This window comes from Oncorhynchus tshawytscha, linkage group LG01 (assembly GCF_018296145.1).
Source record: "Oncorhynchus tshawytscha isolate Ot180627B linkage group LG01, Otsh_v2.0, whole genome shotgun sequence".
In the NCBI taxonomy this organism is placed as follows: Eukaryota; Metazoa; Chordata; class Actinopteri; order Salmoniformes; family Salmonidae; genus Oncorhynchus; species Oncorhynchus tshawytscha.
This window is the reverse complement of record NC_056429.1, coordinates 19736097-19761065: the sequence shown is the minus strand read 5'-3', so window position 1 is coordinate 19761065 and position 24969 is coordinate 19736097. Positions and strand designations below refer to the sequence as shown.

The window sequence follows — 24969 nt, the reverse complement described above, 5'->3', positions numbered from 1 at the left end:
TTGATTTTATAAAATAGCATGTCATATCATTTAATCCATAGCAAAGACACAACACTAGCTAGCTGACTACATAGTGCCAGTCTATTCTGAATTGTACAATGAAGTTAGCTAGCTAGCTATGTAGCCATTCATTCAGTTAGTTCTCAGCACTCCTCCCAAAAATATTATGTCCTGCACTTTTATCCTCTTTGACATTGTCACCTCTATTTAAGGGCTCTAGCTACTTTTTCACTAGAGTGAACACTGACTCACTGAGTGCTGCTCATTTCAAACTGCAGATACTGTGCTAGCTAGACATCTAACGTTAGCCTAGTTAAAATAGACAACTTAACATTGCATCAGTCGGTACAACTCTTTTTAAACTATCTCATCACAAATAGTTTACTAGTTTCACAACAGGAATACATTTATGAAATGTTCATGAACTTTTACTCGTTTTTAATGTTCAAAATATTTATACATTGGAACACTCGTGAATATAGCTGCCCAGGGCTAGAGACTAACTTTTTTCATCGTCCCAGAATTGTCCCGAAGTGCAATTTCAACCAGCCCAAATTTAACATTTGTTGTTTATTTTTGTTTTGAAATGCCAACATGGGTTTACTCATGGACCTAGGTCATTCAGTGATTATTAAAAGGCTGCTAAGAGTACTACTGAAATAAATAAATGGGTCTGTCAAATGAGCATGAAATTGATGTAAAAAAAATGTGCCTCTAAAAAGGCCAAGACTGGAATAATATTCAAATAAATGTTTCATAAATGGACAGGTAACTGACAAAATAAAAGAACTTGAGTAAATGAGGGATACAAAGTAGGCTGTATTGAAAGCAGCTGCTTCCACATGGCTGGTTCGTGGGTTAATTAAGCAATTAACATCCCATCATGCTTAGGGTGATGTATAAAAATGCCCAGTTGCCCATTATTTTGGCTACCATGTCTAGAAGAAGAGATCTGTGACTTTGAAAGACACTCTCAAAGGAGCATAGGGGTTTAAAGTGTGTGGAATTTCTTGTTGAAGAATGTTGTTCCAGCCCTCCAATAGAGTTCCTGACACTTGTGGAATCTATGCCAAGGTGCATTGAAGCTGTCTGGCTCATGGTGGCCCTACGAAGACACTATGTTGGTGTTTCCTTTATTTTGGCAGATACCTGTACATAAATCATTTGTCTACATCTCAAAGTGTAGCCTATATGATAAGTCCACACCAATGCTGACATGAGGGAGGCGCCAGAAAATGTAACCAAACTTTAATGAGACTTTTAATTAAATAAATTTAGGCTAAACGCCAGTCATGTTTGACAAATGTAATGAGGATAATTAACATTCACGTCTAAAAGCTATATTCTGTTGACCCAGGCCTACTCGAGGCACAGTTTGTTCAGAATGAAATGGTCACGAGCGAAGAAAAAGGCCAGTTACTATTGTGCACTGACCACACCCATCACCCACCTTGCAGTCAGCATTTTGAAACTATTTAACCATAAAATGTAATTGTTTTAAAACCTGGAGATTGTCATTTTCTGAGGCACGTCTTAGGCCTACCTTTTGAAGTAGCCTTGCCAAAGTCAGACCATAGAAATGTTGAGGGATTGTTTTATAAACACTTCCTTATGCCATTGTAACCAGCATTTCTTTCATGTTCTATTACTTTTCAAATCAACATTCTTTCATTATTCAACAGCCACTGCTGTGTGCGCATTTGTGTGCTTATAATGTGAAGAAATACATTTATCAAAATTTTAAGCTAAACATTCTGATCTGTGGCATCAACCTCATTTGCATTTTTAACATGTTTTGATGAAAGCCTACAGTGGTTGTATGGATTTTGGATCTATGGTGCCAGAACCATCCCAGGCATATTTTCTACGGCACGCCCTTAATTATGATCCCTGTAGCTACCTCTCCTCAGCGAACACCACAAAGAGAGAGAGCAAGTGCGTGCCCCTGAACTGTTACTGCAGATCAAAGCAATATGTCAGTCGGCTGCCTCTGGGGACCGGGCGCAACCGAAAGCATATTTTGGTGGTTGGGGATCCAATCATATACTGAACAAAAATATAAACGCAACATGTAAAGTGTTGGTTTCATGAGCTGAAATAAAAGATCCCAGAATTTTTCCGTATGCACAAAAATGTATTTATCTAAAATGTTGTGCACAAATGTGTTTACATCCCTGTTAGTGAACATCTCCCCCCCACCAAGATAATTACTCCACCTGACCGGTGTGGTATATCAAGAAGCTGATTAAACAGCACGGTCATTACACAGATGCACCTTGTGCTGGGGGCTACAAAAGACCACTCTAAAATGTGCAGTTTTGTCACTCAACACAATGCCACAGATATCTGAATTTTTGAGGGAGCGTGCAATTGGCATGCTGACTGCAGGAATGTCAACCAGAGCTGTTGTCATTTTTGTTCAGTATACTTTAGTTTTGTAGAAAATGAGGAACTGAGTCAGTTTTAAAGCCACATAAAACCAGCAGCTGCCTGGTGCTTTACAGTCTGAAAAATGTTTTCAAATCCATCAAACTGATCATGGTATAATATTGGGGATGGGGTCAAATTTATGTGTTTCTAATATTGGGGGGGGGGCGTCATGTCCCCGTCCCCCAAGTTACACACATCTGTGTGCTATGTTTGTTTACTATCGCTATAGGAGTCCATCTAAGGCAGTAAACAATTTGTGTTTCAGGTAGGTTTGTGTTGAGGTTAGTGTTGTTCATATGTCCATATGCGTTAGTAAACATATTTGCGTTGCGCATCATATTTCCCTTATCCCCCTCTAATTAATCTGTCTGTGAGAGATTCCCTTCTGGTTCTGTTCCACCCTGAATGTGGTGATGCAGAAGTTGGTCATGTCAATATCCTGTCATTGGTGAATGATTAGAACCCCCCCCCCCACCTTCCTTTCCTCCTCTCTCGCTCTCTCCTCAGTCTTCCCGTGGAGATGTAAACAGGGAGCCGGAGCTCCAGGAAATGCAATCCCCACACTGCTGTTCCCCTCAGGCAGGATTTACAATTGAGGAGGATGTTTTCTGATGATACTCTGTGTTATTGTCGGCGTGTGTGTGCATGCATGAAGCATAGCCTGTGGTCTGATCTGCCGAGCAGAAACAGGATTGGGTTTGTAATCCTTGTTTAAGATAGACATTATGGTGCGGAGTAGATTTCACTTGGATTATATGATTTCTTTTTTTCAATAGCTGGGCTGGGGGGGGGAGGAAAGGGATGGGTGGGGGCTGCAAATTTCCTGAAATTATGAATCCCATGTAGTCAGTGAAGACTATTGCCCCACCATAGCACAAAGCTTTGTAATGCTTTAATTGCATCTCAAAGGAGTGGGGAAGAATCAAATTAGGGATTGTCCTACATTTTGGAGCTGTGTGTGAACAGTACTTGTGTGCGTTTGTGAGAGAGGCAGTGTAAAAGTAGGCTGGATTTATTTATGTATGCGTGTGCATGATTCATTCCAAGGACTAGGTGTTGGCTTCAATGGCAGCAGCAGAGCATCTTTATGGAGGCTTATCTCTCTCTGCATTGAGACGTGCTGACTTCACAAACTAAAACACACATTTGCGCACTTACACACTCATACTTAAAATACACATTCTGTACGTACACACACGCGCACACATTTTACACTCTCACAACGAGCAGGCACCTTTTTTCGTCACACCAGATGGCATGTGTCACAATATTACGGCAGTATTTCATTAACATTATGTGCATCCATCTGTTGTGTGCTCTAAGGCCCCATAGAGCCTCTTGTTTCGGTCACTTTACAGCACTGCACCATCAATAGTAGACTCAGTACTACTGCATGTTTTATATAGCCTAGAGTACCTCAAATCGAATCAGTTTATTGGTTGCGTACACAGATTTGCCGACGTTATCGCCGGTGGAGCGAAATGCTTATGTTTCTAGTTCCAACAGTTCAGTAATACCTAGCAATACAATAACAATACACACATAATCCAAAAAGTGAAAAATAAAAGTTTGACATTTCGTAATGAGCAACATCAGAATGAGAATGTCAAGGTATATAAATTCTGGGGGAAAATCAGACATCACATGTGGGTGAGGTTAAGGGTAAGGGGCCTACATGGTTGGGGGTGCTCGAGCCAATAGTTGCACCTATCCACAGATCTAGGATCAGATTACCCTACTTCAAACCCCAGCCTTTACCATTTAGATTGGGGGACAAAAAAATATGACCCGGAATGCGCTACCTGAGGCTATTGACTCTTGGTATATTAAGTGTTTGCATACTGTTACACACTGAGGAAGCAAGAATCCCTCCCCCTCCCCAGTGCTAGCTCTGTCTGGGGGCTACCTGCAGGGCCAGGCTGACTATAGCCACGGTTTGCTTTGTCTTTGCAACGGTTGGCTGGATAGATGTTAAAGGTTAGATCAATTGGAATTTGGAGCCTGTAGGCTATGTTTGTGTAGAGATTTTGCTTGGTGATAACGATGATTGTAATGGATGAGGCCTACTTGTATGTAGCGGTTTTCACTTGGCGTTTTGATTGTAGGGAATGTGGCTTAGCATTTAGCCTTCCTTTGTTTTTAGGATAGTTAACATACTGGCTATCAAAAGTCTGTAAATCTTTTCAAACGGGTTTGGCAAAATCTCAAATCAGTCAATCTGTCGGATCTGGAACCAGCTGTGTTGTTCTTAGGAAAAGGTGTCTACTCCTGACGTCACAGTATCTACAACAAGCATTTCGCTACACTCGCATTAACATCTGCTAACCATGTGTATGTGACAAATAAAATTTGATTTGATTTGAAGCCGGAGGGTGCACATTTCCAAACTGGTTGCATTGTTGAAATTATAAGGAAAATAATTGTATTTCAACATGTTCTATCGAAGTGTTGTCCAAACTCCCAATGTAGTGAGACTCCTTTTAGTGAAGAAGCTATTTATGATTCATCACAAACAACAATTCTGCAATGTGTTGAATGGGCTTTTGAATGTGACAGGTCATTTTTTGTATAACTGTTATTATTGCTGCAATTGCAGATTTGCAAAATAATATATGCAGTTATGACTTGCTTTGAAACTCTTTAGAGTGGGAACATTTTAGAGATTTCCCACTTGACCCATTATGCAGTCTGCAAAATAAATGAGAAAACGTTCCTATTTGGGTTTAAAGCTGCAATGAGTCTGGCACAAAGACACAACTAAACTGAACAAAAAAAGAAACACAACATGCAACAATTTCAAAGATTTTACAGTTCACATAAGGAAATCGGTCAATTGAAATTAATTTAATAGGCCCTAATCTATGGTTTCAAATGACTGGGAATACAAATATGCATCTGTTAGTCACAGATGCCTTCAATAAAACGTAGGAGAAAACCAGTCAGTATCTGGTGTGACTGCACGAGACATCTCCTTCGCATAGTTGATCAGGCTGTTGATTGTGGCCTGTGAAAGTTGCCCCATTCCTCTTCAATGGCTGTGTAAAGTTTCTGGATATTGGCTAGAACTTAAATGCTGTTGTACGTGTCGATCCAGAGCATCCCAAACATGCTCATTAGGTGACATGTCTGAGTATGCAGGCCATTTTCAGCTTCCAGGAATTTTGTGCAGACCCTTGCAACATTGGGCCGTGCATTATCATGCTGACATGAGGTGATGGTGGCGTTGTCTGTTGCTTATGCCTTCCCATACCATAACCAATGTTCCCTCTTAAGCCGCACACCTCCTCCAGGACTGCCACGCTGAAGAAATGCCAGGCCGCGCAGAGAAAGACTTCATTGAGTTCGCCCCATTAGTTTGTACTATATAGATGTTTTTTTTCTGTGAGCGAATCAATATCATAGCAGCCCCTTTTTCAATACAAAAAAAAAATCTAACTGCAAAATTCAGTCTGTGACTTTGTTCTAGGCAGAGCCAAAGCGCAACAGTATAGAATTCTATTGGCAGGTAGCCCACGAGTGGGCTTTCAATCACCCGTGAGTTACTGCATGTTTCAGAGCAGAGTGTGTGCACATTTATTGATATTCTTTGCTAGTTAGCAAGTAATTAGCCCAATTATGAATAAGTATAGGTCAGCAATGTGGAGTTGCTGCTTCCTACAAGAGCACAAAATGTGTAAGCTACATTTCAAGCTGTCTTTGAAAAGCCAGTCAGGTATAAAGCTTATGTCTTAATTACAGGGGCAGTGTAGTATTTTCAGAGGCTTAAATATGCAAATCAGCAGAGGGGTAGCCTACATTATCTAATTCTCAATGGTAATAATAATACATTTTATTTTGAAGTGGTTTCTTGCATCATACAATGTACAGTCACCTATTTGGCCCATGGTGTTACAGACCAAGTAAAAAAACATTCAAGCCCTTCATAATGTAAACTTTTTAAGTCTCATGCAATGTATGCCAGCATTGAACACCACATGTAGGCTATATATGTGAAAATGTTATGGGATGTGCTCCATTGGTTTTGTTGGTATGCATATATTATGCTTGATAGCCACAATAGTCTATTGGCTAATGTCTAAAACTGTAGGGGTACAGCCTCAGTGGTCTCTGTAAACGCGCACTGGAAGTTCTTGCAACGGTCATGGTGCACTCTGTTCACAATGTTGACATCAGCAAACTGCTCGCCCACATAATGCAATACACGCTATCTGCCCAGTACAGTTGAAACCAGGATTCATCCGTGAAGAGCACACTTCTTCAGTGTGCCAGTGGCCACCAACGGTGAGAATCTTCCCACTGAATGCCAAACTGCAGTCAGGTCAAGACCCTGGTGAGGACAACAAGCACGCAGATGTACTTCCCCGGGATTATTTCTGACAGTTTGTGCAGAAATTCTTCACTTGTCCAAACCCAGTTTCATCAGCTGTCCAGGTGGCTGGTCTCAGACGATCCCGCAGGTGAAAAAGCTGAATGTGGTGGTCCTGGGCTGGAGTGGTTGTGAAGCCAGTTGGATGTACAGCCAAATTCTCTAAAATGACATTGGAGGCAGTTTATGGTAGAGAAATTAACATTAAATTATGTGGCAACGGCTCTGGTGAACAGTCCTACAGTCAGCATGCCAGTTGTGTGACACAACTGCACATTTTAGAGTGGCCTTTTATTGTCCCCAGCACAAGGTGCACCTGTGTAATGATCATGCTGTTTTAATCAGCTTCCTGATATCACATACCTGTCAGGTGGATGGATTATCTTGGCAAATGAGAAATGCTCACCAACAGGGATGTAAACAAATTTTTGCACATTTTAGAGATGCTTTTTGCGCAACTGGAACATTTCTGGGATATTTTATTTCAGCTCATGAAACATGGGACCAGCACTTAACTTCTTGACGCTACCCATCCCTTAAGCAGGATAATTGTCATCAGCAACCGCTGAATAGCATAGCGCCTCAGTCAAATAATATTACTCAAAATATTCATGAAATCACAAGTGCAATATTGCAAAACATAGCTTAGCCTTTTGTTAATCCACCTGTCGTCTCAGACTTTGAAATGATGCTTTACAGTGAAAGCAATCCAAGTGTTTGTGTAAGTTTATCGATTGCTGACAAAACATTAAGTACACTTAGCATCAGGTAGCTTGGTCACGAAAATCAGAAAAGCAATCAAATTAATCGTTTACCTTTGATGATCTTCGGATGTTTTCACTCACGAGACTCCCAGTTACACAACAAATGTTCCTTTTGTTCCATAAAGATTATTTTTATATCCAAAATACTTCTGTTTTGTTTGGCACATTATGTTCAGAAATCCACAGGAAAGAGCGGTAACGACAACGCAGACAAATTCCAAATAATATCCGTAATGTCCACAGAAACATGTCAAACGTTTTTTATAATCAATCCTCAGGTTGTTTTTAAAATATATAATTGATAATATATCAACCGCAAATGTCTTTCACAGTAGGAGAGGGAAAAGCAATACCTATCCAAACTCTGTTGCGCGAGCAAAACTCATGTGACCACTTGACGCGATGTTATCGTTCTGGCTCGTTTTTCAAAATAAAAGCCTGAAACTATGTCTGAAGACTGTTAACACCTTGAGGAAGCGATGGGATAAGGAATCTGGTTGATATCCCTTTAAATGGAGCAATGGGAGGCTATGGAACATGGAGTTCTAAATAGAAGCCACTTCCTGGTTTGATTTCTCTCAGGGTTTCGCCTGCAATATCAGTTCTGTTATACTAACAGACACTATTTTGACAGTTTTGGAAACTTTAGAGCGTTTTCTATCCTAATCTGTCAATTATATGCATATTCTAGCATCTGGTCCTGAGAAATAGGCTGTTTACTTTGGGAATGTTATTTGCCCAAACATAAAAATAGTGCCCCCTAGCTTCAAGAGGTTAACATGTTGCATTTATATTTTACATCCACTATCACCACTGCTTGTAAAGTGTAATGACCATACAATACCCACTCGTACTGTTGAGTCATTTCAGCATTTTTCATTTAATTTTTCAGTCATTTTTCTGAAATTGTTTCTGTAGTTAGAAACAAGTAAGATTGACATTCCTGAAACATTATTTTGTATACTTCTTTGAAAATCTGAAAATGTAAGCTAATTGATGGCATCCATATTGGCCATTTTAACTTTATAGGATTCAAATAAGTTCAATAAATATAGTACCCTACATCCGATTTGGACAAAACTTCTTCCTACCAATGAATAAGATGAGGGATCCCCCCGCAAAATTCTCTAGCCACCAACAGACCCCACGCCAATCCCACCCCAACAACCAGTATACAGTATCAGTTCTCTGACAAGTAGTGTGATGCTGGGGCTTGGATAATTGCTGCTTCATACCCTGTTCAGAGACATTAGCAATTGATGTCCCTTGCATTATTTACCATGAAGTAGTTTGAAAGTATCAGGTTTTGACCACTAGATGCCGCTGTTCCTGCTATACCACCACATCTATTGTGCTGGTCTCTTGTTTTTTATTAACTAGATCACAACATTTCCTTTGCAACTTTGAGTAGGAAACTAAGATTTGGCTCATGATGAAAGTAAATTGTGGTCATCCTCACAATTCGAACCAGTCCTCCATAAAGCAAATGTCACCATGAGGCCAACGGTGACTTTCTAACACAGTTAGTTTAATGGCTGTGTTTGGGGGCAGCAATTAGCCTCGTGGTTAGAGCATTGGGCCAGTAACCGAAAGGTTGCTAGATCGAATCCCCAAGCTGACAAGGTAAAAATCTGTCGGTCTGCCCCTGGACAAGGCAGTTAACCCACTGTTCCTAGGCTGTCATTGTAAATAATAATTTGTTCTTAACTGACTTGCCTAGTAAAATAAAGGCTAAATAAATAAATGGGATAACTGAGGATGGATCTACATTGTAGTTACTCCACAATACTAACAAAAATTACAGAATGAAAAGCATGAAGCCTGTACAAAATAAAATATTCCTAAATATGCATCCTGTTTTCAATCAGGCACTAGAAAATCAGGCAAAGAAATTAACTTTTAGTCCTGAATACAAAGCTTTATGTTTGGGGCACATCCAACACAACACAACAACACATCACTGAGAATCACTCTTCATATTTTCAAGCCTGGTGGTGGCTGCATCATGTTAAGGGGATGCTTGTCATCGGCAAGCACTAGGACGTTTATTAGGATTAAAAGAAACAATAGAACCAGGTATTCCCTCTAGGATTTAGGATTTTGTGCTTGGCTATCTGCTTTCCAACAGACACTGGGAGACAAATTCACCTTTCAGCAGTACGATTACCTAAAACACAAGGCCAAATATACACTGGAGTTGCTTACCAAGACATTGAATGTTCCTGAGTGGCCTAGTTACAGTTTTGACCTAAATTGGCTTGAAAATCTATGGCTGTCTAGCAATGGTCAAAAACCAACTTGACAGAGCTTGAATTTTTTGAAATACTGAACATGCAAATATTGTACAATCCATGTGTGCAAAGCTCTTAGACTTACCCAGAAAGACTCACAGCTCTAATCATTGCCAAAGGTTGTTCCAACATGTATTGAATCATGGGTTTGACTACTTATCTATTCAAGATATATTTATTTTATTTTCCATCAATTAAAAAAATAAAAACTTTGGCATTCAAGTATATTGTGGAGGGTCATTGACAATTAAATCCATTTTAATCCCATTTTGTAACACAATTTTTGGGGAAAACGGTTGAGGGTGTGAATACTTTCTGAAGGCACTGTATTATTGCACACTGAGTCCATGCAACATTTATTATTTATTACTTATGCTTGCCATAACAAATGTGTTGAATACTTATTGACTCAAGACAGATCAGCTTTTCATCTTTTATTAATTGGTAAAAATGTCTACATAAATCCACTTTGACATTATGGGGCAAGTGACACAATCTCAATTTAATCAATTTTAAAGTCTGGCTGTAACACAGAATATGGAAGAAGTCAAGGCGTGTGAATGCTTTCTGAAGGCACTGTATCTGAATCCTATAATTTAAAATGGTAAATATGGGTGCACTCACTTGGCTTAATTTCTCCGAAATGTTTCAACAGTAACTACAGAAACGATCATCTTAGATGGTTTCTGTCAATCCCCATGTGCTTTTTGAGGTGGAACGACCCTAGTGTGAGCCAGGCCAGACTGGTTTTTATTTCACTGACGTGTTTTGATGGTGTTTGTCTGTCCGTCTTGCAGGCTTCATCGCAGCAGCTGAAATTCACAACCTCCGATTCGTGTGACCGAATCAAGGACGAGTTCCAGTTCCTCCAAGCACAATACCACAGGTATCCATTTAGCACTGTTTCTCACAAAAACCCTTCAACCAAGGCTTATCTGAGGGAACTAGGGGTTAAGATACTAAACCTGTCTGCTATTTGTGAATACTCTGAGCATAACCATATCTTTGTAGGTGAGTGTACAGATTAGAACACTTGAATTCTATTCTGCTATGAGTTATGTTGCGTAAGTATACCGTGTGTGGTACTAGAGTACACTGCTGCACATGGTTCTGTGCAAAAGCCCACTGGAATAACCTACATGATTAGAATATCAAATAAATCACAGCAAGACTAATACATTTTATTTCGCCCCACCGTTAAACCCCCTTCAGAGGCAGATGGAAGCAGGTGAAAGAATACGTATTCTAGGAGTGTGCTATTGCTCCAGAGGAGAAGACATGAAAATAGGACATATGTTTTAAGAGCAGACCAATGGATGTGTGTGTCAGTTCTATTTAGAACCCTAGTCTAGAACTTTGTTCTCTTTCATGTAATAGAAAGCACTGTTATTGATGTCCTGCTATAACCACAACCTAACAAGATTGGCAATTGCTAGATGGCACAAGGTCATTTATTTTAACTGGATTGAGATGTACCAGAGAGTACAGTGTATTGCTCTGTTTGATTCATGACTAAATGTGTGGAGTTCGTGGATCTCATGGTACCCAAGGAAGGTTTCCGCTTTATGGATTTCTAGCCTTTGAAGCAGCAGGGCTACAACTGCCTCTGATTCCCTCCCTCTTTACCTGTGGTATAGGAACTAGGAAGTGTATTGGCTGAGGTTTTCTTTCCTCCCTGTTCTATTGAGCTTCATCAGAGGAGAAGCAGATAAAAGCCTGCATGTTTGTTCATTGTGTGAAATTTCTGTCTCTGATCATCAGTCCATTCCTAGTGTAGTAGGAACACCTCAGAGCCTGGGCTTTGGTGTGTAATTCCCTAGACAACCCACCGTTTAACCCCCTTCAGAAGCAGTTGAAAGAATACCTTTTCTCTACACCGTATTCAGAGCTTGCATACACGCTGCCTAATGACTTGAGCCGAGGAGCCATAGATGAGGCTTTGTAGAAGGCTGCGTTCAGCCCTTTTAGGGAAATGTTCTGCAGGTGGTCTCCTGAGCATAGTAGTGAGCATTGTAACTGTCACCCCTCCCCCCTCACATGCATAAATAGATCAGGGAATACATCAATCAAAATAAAGATGACAGCAGGAGCGATTTAGAGGCGGAAGGAGCGGCAATAAAACTCCATCAAAGTGTCGTTTGAAAGCGTCTCTCCGAGCCCCCGGGCCACCTCCACCAATCACAGGCGCACAAAGACAATCACAATCCGCTCTCAGGTAGGGTGGCAGCAGGGGAGGCTGGTTGTCATGACAACCAACCCCTGTGTTTGCGCACGCGCTGCTGCAGATATTATTATTATTTTTAGGAGGAAAAAGCGATTTGGCTAAGTGAAGGCTGCAGGCGAAAGAGGAGTAGAGACGGATGGATGGAGGGAGGGAGAGCTGTCTGAATGAAATGCGCCCCCCTGAGCACTTGTTTGGTCAGAGAATCTGAGGACTGCTGTTGAATTGTAATGAGGTTTATTCTTTAAAGGAAAATATTTGTTTGCAAAAAAGAATTCAATTTTAGATGTAAATGGCATAGGACCGAGAAGGGTCCAGACACCTGTTTGTTTTGGTGATTTCACTTGTTTTTGATAGACTTCCCACAAACAACGAATCACTTCCTCATTCTCGAGTTGTGCGGTACGAGGGCCCTGAAAAAACATGAACAAAAACAAATGCCTCCTTTTCGAAAACTGCAAAGCTCTCAGTGTATTGTCATTCTGAATCTCATCTCTAATCATCTAGTCCCCTATGCAGAAGTCCAGACCGGGTTTGTCCTTATAGTATAAACTTATGTTTATCAAAAACAAGTGAAATCACAAAGGTGTCCGGACCCATCTATAACATGGCATATACATCAAAAATAGAGATTTGGTTGTAAAAAAATAAATAATAAAGAATCATTTAACCTTTTCACTTTGGGCTGAGTTAACAGTGCCGCTGATATGATCCCATTTGCATCAACTATTTTTCCATGTCAGTGACTGAGTCAGTGACGGAGTCAGCGGTGGCTATGAGCAGCATTTTCCCAGTTGGGGACAATGATGAGGATTCGTCACTGCTAACGCTCTGCCTAATTTGAGTCTTCATTCACAGTGACACTGACGGCACAGATCTAGATCCCAAAAACAATCTTAATGTAAACACACCATTATAAACCCTGGTCTGGTATTCAGAACTGCTCCCTCCTGGTTAATGTTGATCCACTGGAACGCTCTACAGAGGGGGATGTCAACACGGACGCCATTCCAATATGAAAGCTTGTGATAAGTGGTGTGACAGTAGAGGCTTGGCCTCCTTTGTCCTGTCACCTCCTGTAACTCTTGCAGCGAGCGCTGTGACATGATTACAGCTAATGGCTGTCTGCGACACAGAGCAGAGCTGCACATCCACGTCATCCACCACCCGTCCGCTTTTTATAGGCAGGACATTTAAATCACTCTGGGAATACGTATGGGTATTTTATTAGGGTTTATTTGGGAGGCTTTTTTTCTCTTGGTGGATTGACACCTTGTAAGATCCGATGAGAGAAGGATGAAGTAATTTCCTGTCTTCCTGAAAAGGTATGAGTGATGCTTCCTGGAGCCTAAATATTTTCTATTTTGATCTCTTCTCTGCAGTTTGAAGCTGGAGTGTGACAAGCTGGCCAGTGAGAAGTCTGAGATGCAACGTCATTATATCATGGTGAGTTTTTTTGTGTTTGTGTCTCGCTGTGTGTGTGTTTGCCTGTGTCAGCCTGTGTGTGTGCTACTGGGAGTGACCCTGCTCTGTCAATGTCACTTTTTAAAAGGACATTCTACTCAAATGCATTAAACTGTAATAATGACACCATCTGAAATATAACTGATGTGGCTGTGTGCTCATGTGTGCGACTGCTAGTTCTGTTTGGTACAGATATACACTGAGTACGAATCCAGGTGAAAGCTATGACCCCTTGTTGATGTCATATCACTTCAATCAGTGTAGATGAAGGGGAGGAGACGGGTTAAAGAAGGATTGTTAAGCCTTGAGACAATTGAGACATAGGTGTGTGTATGGGTGCCATTCAGATGGTAAATGGGCATGACAAAAGGTTTAATTAAGTGCCTTTGAATGGGGTATAGTAGTAGGTGCCAGGCGCACCGGATTGAGTGTGTGAAGAACTGCAACGCTGCTGGGTTTTTCACGTTCCACAGTTTCCTGTGTGTATCAAGAATGGTCCACTCTCCAAAGGACATCCAGCCAGTGGTCGAAAACAGGTCATTGATGAAAGAGGACAACGGAGGCTGACACACATTGTGCAGAGCAACGGATGGGCTACAGTTAGTCAACTGACAGTCCAGTACAACATTGGTGCCCAAAGACCCATAAAACAATGCACAACTCGTTGTACCGTGACACAAATTGGGTATGGCAGCCGACGACCTTAGCGTTAAACTATTTTCAGCAAAAAAACAACTGCGGTTCCAGTGGGCTAAGGAACGAAAACACTGGAGAATTGGAAAACATTGCCTGGTCTGAGTCCCGGGTTCCTGCTCTTTCAAGCTGATGGGAGGATTAGTGTATGGACAAAACCACGAGTACTGTACATGCATCCATTATGCCATGTTTTGACATTAAAGGCTGTTGGTGGTGGTGTTATGTTGTGGGGTGTTGTTTTCTGGGCACTCATTGGGAGCCTTGAGCAATGTTTGAATGCCACAGGTAGGGCTGGGCGATATGACGATACATATCGTGTGACGATAGAAAAACGTCTATCGTTTCATATTATGCTCTATCGTTTATTTCGTGGTGTTGCAAATCACACTCTTTACAGCAATATTTTTTGTCAATTGGATTTCGCTTTGCGTTTTTCACACACATGCCATGTGGAAGGAAATTTGCAACACAAACAAACATGGAAGAGAGTGAACGTGACACAGAGCATAGAGACACGGAGCTTGTACCTAAAAGAGGGGCTACTTCGGTCGCATGGGCATGGTTTGGGTATGAAAAGTCTGACACGGACCAGAAAAACATCCTCTGCAAAATATCCCGCAGGCCGGTCGCAAAAACAGGCTCAAACACCACTAACCTCTTTTACCACCTACGCAAGAATCATGTGAAACAGTATGGAGAGAGTACGGATGAGACCCAAAAAAGTACAGTTGAGTGCTCAAAACAAACCCCCTACTCAGACGTTGCAAGAGGCTTTTGCCCGCGTCACACCACTTGGCAAAGAATCACGAAGATGGAAGGAGATAACAGCTTCCGTTACAACTTACATCTGCAAAGACATGGCCCCAATTTACACAGTCGAGAAACGGGCGTTTCGTGAGTTGGTGCTAATACTCGACCCAAGGTACCAAATGCAAATACCTTTTATTTGTTGAGAATAATTCAAAATGTAATAAGAAATAGGCCTTTACATGTGGTCGTTTTATATAAATTATTTATTCATTGAATTTACAGAAAATGTGTATATCGTGTTATGTATCGTTATCGGGATATGAAATGACCGATATCGGGATATGAGATTTTGGCCATATCGCCCAGCCCTAGCCACAGGATATCTGAACATCATTGCCAATCAGGTGCATCCCTCTGCAAATTGTTTTGTTTGTTTTTCGTCTCAGGGAAGCTCATCTGCGTGCTTGTCGTCCTCACCAGAGTCTTGACCTGACTGCAGACTGCTGGAAAAGTGTGCTCTTCATGGATGAATCCCGGTTTCAACTGTACTGGGCTGATGGCAGACGGTGTGTATGTCATCATGTGGACAAGCGGTTTGCTGATGTCAACGTTGTGAACAGAGTGCCCCATGGTGGTGGTGGGTTTATGTTATGGGAAGGCATAAGCTAAGGACAATGAACACACTTGCATTTTATCGATGGCAATTTGAATGCACAGTTACTGTGACGAGTAACTGAGGACAATAGTCGTGCCATTCATCCGCTGCCATCACCTCATGTTTTAGCACGATAATGCACGGCCCTCTTGCAAGGATCTGTACACAAGTCCAGGAAGCTGAAAATGTCCCAGTTCTTCCATGACCTGCATACTCACCAGATATGTCACCCATTGAGCATGTTTGGGATGCTCTGGATCGACACGTACGACAGTGTTTCCGCCAATATCCAGCAACTTCACACAGCCATTGAAGAGGAGTGGGACAACATTCCACAGGCCACAATCAACAGTCTTATCAACTCAATGTGAAGGAGATGTGTCACGCTGCATGAGCCAAATACAGATGCATATCTATATTCCTAGCCATGTGAAATGTTTAGGGCCTATTTCATTTAAATTTACTGATTTCTTTATATGAACTGTTTTTAATTTTTGTTCGGTGTATCTTTGGGGCGCCGCTGCTAAATGAATATAGGGGAAACCGCATTCATACCACCTACCACCACCTCTACAGGCAGCAGGATGTTTAACACTGCAACAATGTGGCAACAAAACATATTTTCACCTTTTGTTCTAGGACATTGAACAGGTCATTGAATTTGGCACCATTTTAGTCTAGCAACTACAACATACAGCAATATTGAAAATACCATCTCGCTCTTTTACCTTTGTCTCCTGTCTATACTCTCCCACCCCTTTCCTCTCTAGCCCTGTGCCCATCTCTCTCTTTTTTCCATGTCATTGTTCTCAGTCTTTCTGTCTCTCTCCTTCCTCTTATGATTTCTCCACTAGTCTCATCTGTGGTCCTTTTGTCTCTGGTGTTGTCATCCTCTCTCTCTTCTCTTCCCCCCAACACATACTCTCCACCTCTAGGTAATCTCATTGTCTCTGGCAAGGCCCGTGTAGCTGTCTGATTCTGTCTCTAATTGATCCGTTGACTGGCTTAATCTCATCTAATCTGTGCAGCGCTGCACTCGTATCCATCAGCGGATCAGTGTGTGTGTAGCCCCAGCCTGGTCCACCCTCCCTTAATTGCCTATCGGGTTCCCCTGCTTCGCCGGCTGCTATCGCCAGCACCTCAATTTCCCCAGCACCATAATTGCTTTAGGGACGTGCAGTTTCGGCTGGACAGGCTGTACTCCCTGTTGCGCGCGTGCGTGTTTTTGAACACTGGAGCCTGTGCCCTCACAGACAGAGCTGGTGATTTAACAGGGCTAATGCTGAGCCACTGGCCTGCTCATTAACACCGAACACTCTCTCACACACACACACACACACACACACACCATCCCTTTTCCGTCTCACAGCAACACAGGAGGACAACGGGATGGGTGGGTGTGGGTGTGAAGGGTTTTACCTGGTGTAACAGTAATGACATGATGCATGAGAACCAGGAGATGGCTCCTGTAGATGGCTCTATGGGTCAGAAGGAAATGCATATAGCTAGACAATCTGTCTACACTTTACAGGAGATAATGGAGTTTCCCTCTTTCTGTTATTATACTGTATAACAACTCCTCATCTTCCTTCTGCTTTACAGTACTATGAGATGTCCTATGGGCTGAACATCGAAATGCACAAGCAGGTAAGTCTCTGTCTATGTTAATAGGAAACCCTTCTTCAGCAGTGCTGTCGGAGATGGGAATCGGTTCTCAAGCCCCCTGTAGACAGACAGTGAAACATCTCTCTCTGGCAATCGCTGAGAAAACATCCCTATTCAGAGGGATTGTTCTAAAGGAAGGAGCAGTACAGTACTGCGCAGGGTAAAGCTCTAGTCTCTGTATATTACTACATGGACAGTGAAGAGTAGCATACTGCTGTCTAAGGGGCTAATCCGGTGCCTATAGATCGGGGGGTTTTGTTGGGAGGTGGGGGTGGTAATTTATGGGCCGGCTACTGGGGGAGAGCGATGGGCCTCTGTGGACCCGGCCTTATCTGTGACCTTGTCTGGCACGCTAAAAGATTGACGGCTCCTCCCTGACAGCCACACCGGCAGCAAAGAACACGCAGTGAAAAATCTAGTCACACACACACACGCTCGAGAACATACAAGCTCATACACACACAGCCCCCCTGCTCTGCCTCATGAGTACAATTCATCACCCCTACTCCTTTATGTGGCGGGGATGAAATATTTAGTCAATCGGGGGGCTGTGTGTTCGCGCGCTTGTGTGTGGATCCCCAATTATGTTAGCGCGTGTGTGTGCATGTGTGTGTGACTAGGTGCAGATGAACTGCGGCAGCATTAGAGGGTTGAAATTGAAGGGGATGTGTAGAACTGAATGTCGAGGAGAATTCACGCCTGCTCTTTCTCTGTCACTATCTTCTCAATTTTTATATTTCTCCATTTCTATCTTTGTCTTTTTAATTTTTCTCTTTCTTTCTCATTTTCTTTCTTTCATTCTTCCTCCCTTTTTTCTTTCGTTCTCTCTTTCTCCTCCCCAAGCTTTCTCTTCTCTCCAGCTGAGGAGCTCCAGACAGTTTAGTCAGCTTGTACTGGGGATATATTGAAAAGGGGTTATTGTTTCTTCTTTGTCTCCCTCCACTTAAAAAAAATATTCCCATCCCTGCCAGTTGCAAGACCCCCTCTCTGGTTAGCTTGAATGAATTGTTCTCCCACCTGACAGAACTTTCGGCATTTCCTCTTACTTTCGTGTGTGTGCATCATATTCTTCCTCACATATAGAAAGAGGCACAAAATGCATTTTAAGAGGAGAGCGAGATGTCAGTGTGCATGATGATGGAGTGATAAGTGTGGTGTTTTGTCTGGAATGGCGGTGTGTAGTAAATGAGTGTCTTCTCAGATATCACACTGAATTAGAAAGTAACACAATTAACACTGCTTTGCATGTTGGAGTTTGTTATGATAATTACTGCTGGAACGTAAAGTAATATATATGTGTGCTTGTGAAGTGCTCTTTGGGAGGGTGGGTTGTATGTTGATGTGAGACTGAGGCGGTGTTAAATGAAGCTAAGGGCTTATGTGTTTTATCTCCTCAGGCTGAGATTGTGAAGAGATTGAACGGGATCTGTGCCCAAGTCCTCCCCTATCTGTCCCAGGAGGTAAGAACACCCTCTAACCCCTGACCCCTAACCCCAAGTGGTGCCCTTCAGCCTGGAATGAGATCATTCTTATTTGACTCCTCTCCCCCATATGTGTCTCCATTCATCATTGCGAGCCCTGTAATGAAAGGGGCCAGAGCGCTTTGCTGTGATCCAGATAAGATATGCTAATTTGTGTCCATGACGAGATGACCCAGTACAACATGGGAGTGGATCATTGATTCTCTATCAAAGCCCAGCCTTGTGTTAGTGACTTAATAATTGAATGGGTGAGGAGCACAGGGTCAGTGTTGGTAGTATTGAGCCATCTAACCCCCCTGCATGTGTGTGTGTCCCAGCACCAGCAGCAGGTCCTGGGAGCCATTGAGAGGGCCAAGCAGGTCACCCCTCCAGAGATGAACTCCATCATCCGGGTAGGCTGCTCCCTCCAGGATGTCCTCTATGGGTCTGACACTCATCACTATCTAGCTATCAATCCATCATTATGATGATGCATCTGATGCTCTGGGTTTTAATGGAGCTTTATGTTTGGTGCTTTACTTGATGATGATATTGATGATGATGATGATGATGATGATGATAAAGGTATTTGTCTGGAATTTGTCAAGGCCCAGTCGTACATTTTGTGGAATGGATGTGCACAGTTTGTACACTTTTTTTTTTTGTGTGTGTGTTTTTTTGTAAACTTAAATTTAACATTTTAATTCATCAAATAAAAACTAATGGCATTGACAAAATGATTGGCACCAATGACCAAATGAAGCATTCAAAACACTCTCCCTACAATCAAACATGAGGGAGCTTTGATACTATTGTGGGGTTGCTTTGCTGCCCCTGGTCCTAAATGTGTGCAGGACCTTGTGAAATCAGTCAATTATCAATGTTATATGGAGTCCAATGTTGTTGTTTTTAAACTGGGTGTCAAAAAAAAAAAGTTTATAAACTGTGACGTTAAAGGTTGTTGGTCATCCAGCAGGACAACGACCCCAAAAACACATCAAAAGCACCCTGGAATGGTTCAAGAAGAAGCGCTACTGTTCTAGAGTAGCCAGTGAAGAGTCCAGATCTGAACCACACATTCATAACCTATGGCAAGAGCTAGAAACAGCAGTTGGAGAAGTTTTCTGTAGAAAAGTGGGCTAAGTTGCAGCAAGCTCATTGGTGGCTACAATAAGCATTTGTTGGGAGTTATCTTGGCCAAAGGCTGTGCAGTGAAATACTAGCTCCAGGGTGCCAATATGTTTATCCATGCCATTTGTCTTAATTTTTTACATTTCAAATTGTCAACTTAAGTTTACAATATAATGTATGGTTCTGCGATGTTGAAAATCCAATAACGTTTGGAGACCAAAAGTTGTTTTCAAATGTAACTTATTTTCAAAGAAATAGGTAGTTCTTTTAAGAAAAGTGCAGGGCTGCCAATATATGTGTGTGCGCACGTGTGAGAGCCATATGTACACATCTCTGTGTCTCCTCTGTGTTTGAGCTGTGTGTGTGTTGTCCACAGCAGCAGCTCCAGGCTCACCAGCTGTCCCAGCTCCAGGGTCTGGCCCTGCCCATGACCCCTATGCCTCTGGGCCTGAGTCAGTCAACCCTGCCGGCCGTCACCTCCTCTTCAGGCCTCTTCTCCCTCTCCTCCATCCTGGCCTCGCAGGCCCAGCTGGCAAAGGAGGAGAAGGCTTCTCGCGAGGGAGCTGACAGCCACCGCGAGGAGGACGGGGACAAGTCCGACTAGAGCTCCCTCCCGCCCTCTACCGCATATTAACTACCGCTGCGTCAGAGGGCTGTGGTCCTGTATATCTGCTATCTATCCATGCCAGTCCCTCTCCTCTACCCCATCTCCCCCTTTAGTCCTCCGACTTCTACGGCCTATCTGATGCATTTGCCGTCATTCCAACTGCTTCAATTTGTGTACAGTATAGATTTTTTTACTATCATTTCTTTCATGTATATATCTTTTTATTTTGTATTTTATTTTTGTGATTTGAGCTTGACTTGTCTTTTTGCTCATTTGTTTTTCCCTCATTCTGCTCCCTTTATGGCCCAGTGGTAAATGGATCTGTGTTTTTACACCACCCTGGCTGAGCGTCTCCTTCCTCTCTTATTTACCAAGGCCCATCTGGGAGCCTGAATGTCACATAGTATAAGTGGAATAACAAACCAGAAGAGATCCAACAGACAGGCTCGCGTCACCCATATCTCTAGCCTCTGTTGTGTCAACTTGATTCAGTTGGTTGATGTGGGGTAACTCTCACAATACGGTTTTCATAAACCAACTTTTAGACAGGTAACAGCAAAAACTGTCTGTTAATGTCTGAATCCTAGCGTCAAAATCCTGCATTGATATCAGTGAGAAAATGTTCTGAAAATTTGTTGGCCTCGCTTTGATTTTCAGGTTCTGATTCCTCCCCAGGTTAAGGAGAGTCGTTGAAAGATGTTAGTCTTCTTGGTGAAGCGTGTAACTTGGTGACTCCAGTCCCCAGAGAGCCCTGTCTAACCCACTGAGCTACTTTAGATGGCTTCCATGAAAGGCATGCTATCAATACTATCATAACAGTCTGAATGTACAGATCGCAGCGATGATTAACATTGTGCGAGATAGAAAACACCTTCAGATATTTTCTCTCCCTGGGGGTGATGCAGTAGGAGAGTGCACGTTGCCTCTTCAACACTAGAAAGCAGTAAGTCTTTTAGAAAGCAGCACTGAGTCACCTCTTTTGAACAGGGATCTCTGGTCTATTCTAGGAAACAGGTTGACATCTCGGTCTCATGTTAGGCAGCGGCATAGAACAAAATGTCCACTGCGCCCACTATCTTGTCACTCAAAAGATGAGTCTCTGTAAGAAGAAATGATGCATGATTTAGCTCTCGTATAGAATACAAATACAGCACTCACAAATGTGGATGCATTGTCCATGGCCAATGAATAGTTTTAAATGAACGTTTTTGATCAGTCATCTGAGTAGATGAAGCACAAATCGCCATTATTTTGGTGTGCATTTACATTTCAAAAAAATATATATATATATTTTCTACAAACCCCAACATGTTTCTCTCAGCCTGTTGGAGAAAGTGTGCGATTATTAGCTCGACCTGTAAGTGCCGCTGTAGGCTAGAACTAAAGGTTGAATGGTATAGAAGATGTGAAGCTGACTGCTGCTTTTACTGTACGATTGGGAAGGGATTGGTGTTATTGTCTGACCATTGCTTTGATCCCAGCCTGTTATACAGCGTGTGATGTATTGTATGTTTTTTTGTATTCCCCTTATATTAATAGACATCCTCTCTGTTTGATGGTGGGTTACACTGTGAGGGTGTAGAGATCTGTGTAAATGTCTTAGATAACTGATTTCATAGCCGTATGTGAATGCATTCATTAACCCCTGTAATATAGATTTGAACTTTGGTCAGTTAGTGGTGAGCCTGGGATTGACATGTGGCTTTTGTTTTAAGTCTACTACTGCTTGTGAACAGCACAACTTACTCTTATCGACGTAAACAGTAGTGATATGCAATGCGTGTGGGTAGATGCACACAAACGCATGTCTCTTGGAACTGTATTCCTTTCTATTAGCCACGAAATGTTTTAAAGTTTGGTCCACATTTTCTGTGATCAATACACTTGTTTGAATATTATCGCTATGAAATAGAATGAGAGTTAAAAAGCTTTTAAAGATTCCGCTAAATTAACGATGTATTTGTTTAGTAGTGGAGGGCCAGTTTATGTGTACAGTTATACTTCTAAAGCTTTATGTGTGGGTGAAAACGCGCTATGGTGATAATTTCACTTATGTTATAAAATACATTTTGCCAAGACAAATAAGGTTCCTCCTGTTGTGAATCGATCAATTGGGTCTCTAACATATCATTCCCATTATATCCCAAAAGTCGGGTTTCATAAACGAATACATCCGATAATAAGCACTGAGTTCTGTTGACAGATAGCTGTGCAGGTTTCGCATAACAACTTTTGAGGATTTGACATTTTGTGGTCGTCTTCAAAGTTTCCACTGGTCGCATGATGCTAAATTGGCATGAGCTGAATTAAATGTAAAAGGCTTTGAAAATACGCTCATTGCTCTGTTGACATTTTGGAGATACACTTGTTTTTGTGAGGAATCTTCAAAAAGGAATAGACATTTTTGAATTAATATGAAAACCGTATACTAAAATAAGAAAGTACTACGTCATGTCTCAAATCGATATCCATATTACCTCTAATTTATGTCCTGCGGCTTCGAGAAGGAAGATGAGTTCAATGGGAAAGTGAGCCTGTCAGGTAACCAGTAGCCTTAATTCTTGCACAGAATCCAGCCTAGCTGACACAATGCAATTTTCCAGATTTTTGACCCTGTTTTTTTCTCTGGCTTCCTTTGATTGTCACCCTAATTCTGGCCATCCTACAAGGGTACACACTCCAATAACTTTTGAATGGATTATGGTAGAGATATGAGGTTTGGACCATTGGTTTTCTTAGATGAGTAACATTGTTTTGCCAATTGGTCAAAATATGCGTTTTTGATTGGACACCACAGGTATATGGCTGCATCTTCTGTGTCTGTCCTGGATGATTCCTGTGCGCTGTCGTACAGTACTGATGTGACACTAGAGGAAGTGCAGTACTTTGACCTATACCTGTCCCTCTTTAACCCCTGACCCACTGTTTGCCCTTTACCCGTTGCCCCGTAGCGTGAAGCATTGTAAGCATTTTGAGCTTTGTATAGGCCATTTGAATACATATTTTGTGTATAATGAAAAAAAACTGAAGTTCATACTTTGGCCCCCAAAAAAACAAACAATTTGTGTCATGTAATTATAGCTTCATTTAAAGAAATGGTGAAATATAAAAATAACAAACATTTACTATAAATAAATGAAATGTTCTGCAGTAAGGAAGTACTTTTGGTGCCTTTACAAATAAAGTCAATCAAATCAATTGTTGTCTTTCCTGTTTTGTTCTTGTGCATCTTGTCCCAGAGGCAATGCAGTGGAGCTAAAGCGTCAATGGTGTAATGTTACTATACATTTCTCAGTGTTACTACTAAATGAAGGATGACCTTTTGATGACTAATACTAGCCTAGTAGTCTGTGAATGCCTGTGGAGCATTGAGGTCCCTGTAGTTCATTGTCACTCCACACGGCGGAAGTGTTGATTTAAAAACATCCTGTGTCATTTCTACACTGTGCTGGATAATTGCTGAGGTGTCCCTCCATGTGCATCTGTTGCAGATGCATGGAGTAGTAGAGGTATGTCTGTTCCATGGCGTTCCTGATTTGAGGTTTAGCTTCTCACCACCAGATGTTCTGTTTTATTATTGTAACATTGAAGACATTGGGACATACCTCAGTTGGTACCGCTCCACAACCCTCATGTAGATATCCCATCTATCTGTCAAAACGCACAACCCTCATGTAGATATCCATCTATCTGTCAAACGCACAACCCTCATGTAGATATCCATCTATCTGTCAAACGCACAACCCTCATGTAGATATCCATCTATCTGTCAAACGCACAACCCTCATGTAGATATCCATCTATCTGTCAAACGCACAACCCTCATGTAGATATCCATCTATCTGTCAAACGCACAACCCTCATGTAGATATCCATCTATCTGTCAAACGCACAACCCTCATGTAGATATCCATCTATCTGTCAAACGCACAACCCTCATGTAGATATCCATCTATCTGTCAAACGCACAACCCTCATGTAGATATCCCATCTATCTGTTAATCGCACAACTTGTCATTGCATTCACGGCTATTTTTATTACACACACACACAGATAGGGATACGCGGTTACACACACCCTATCCATATTGGTTATTTCTGCTGTGCGTGTTGAATGACAGTGTGCCCTTGGCAGTGTGAGTGTTGAATGACTGTGCCCTTGGCTGTGTGTGTTTGTGTGCTCGGAGGCAGTGCTGGTGAAACCTCAGAGCTACTGTGGCTCCAACCCGCTTCCTCCTCTCCTGCCCGCTCTGTATCTCCCCAAGGACTTCTCTGGATCTGAGCCCAGTACTTAAATAAATATGAAAGTGCCCTATTTTCTGTGTCAGGATACAGGACTCCTCTGAGAAGCACTGATGTGGTGGGAAGGTTTTTTTTTCCTCTGCGACACAGCACATCGTACGTAAAGGCTGAGAAAATCTTCTGGATTTCACTTCCATGGCTATATTAGCAACACTAACACATCATGC

The 24969-nt window shown here is 42.0% G+C and overlaps 1 protein-coding gene across 2 annotated transcripts in view; it reads left to right on the top strand.

The window, feature by feature from the left end:
- The window catches only part of LOC112236203 (TLE family member 5), a 44985-nt gene extending 21287 nt beyond the window's left edge, over window positions 1–23698 (top strand). The window contains exons 2-7 of one of the 2 annotated variants that reach the window (XM_024404816.2): window positions 10649–10737; window positions 13455–13518; window positions 17240–17284; window positions 18700–18762; window positions 19101–19175; window positions 20270–23698. In XM_024404816.2, the coding sequence (XP_024260584.1) occupies window positions 10649–10737; window positions 13455–13518; window positions 17240–17284; window positions 18700–18762; window positions 19101–19175; window positions 20270–20497 (564 nt within the window). In that variant the 3' untranslated portion in view covers window positions 20498–23698. The remainder of the gene's footprint in view (window positions 1–10648; window positions 10738–13454; window positions 13519–17239; window positions 17285–18699; window positions 18763–19100; window positions 19176–20269) is intronic. The other variant, XM_024404877.2, reaches the window with a different exon arrangement.
- The last annotated feature ends 1271 nt before the right edge of the window (window positions 23699–24969 follow it).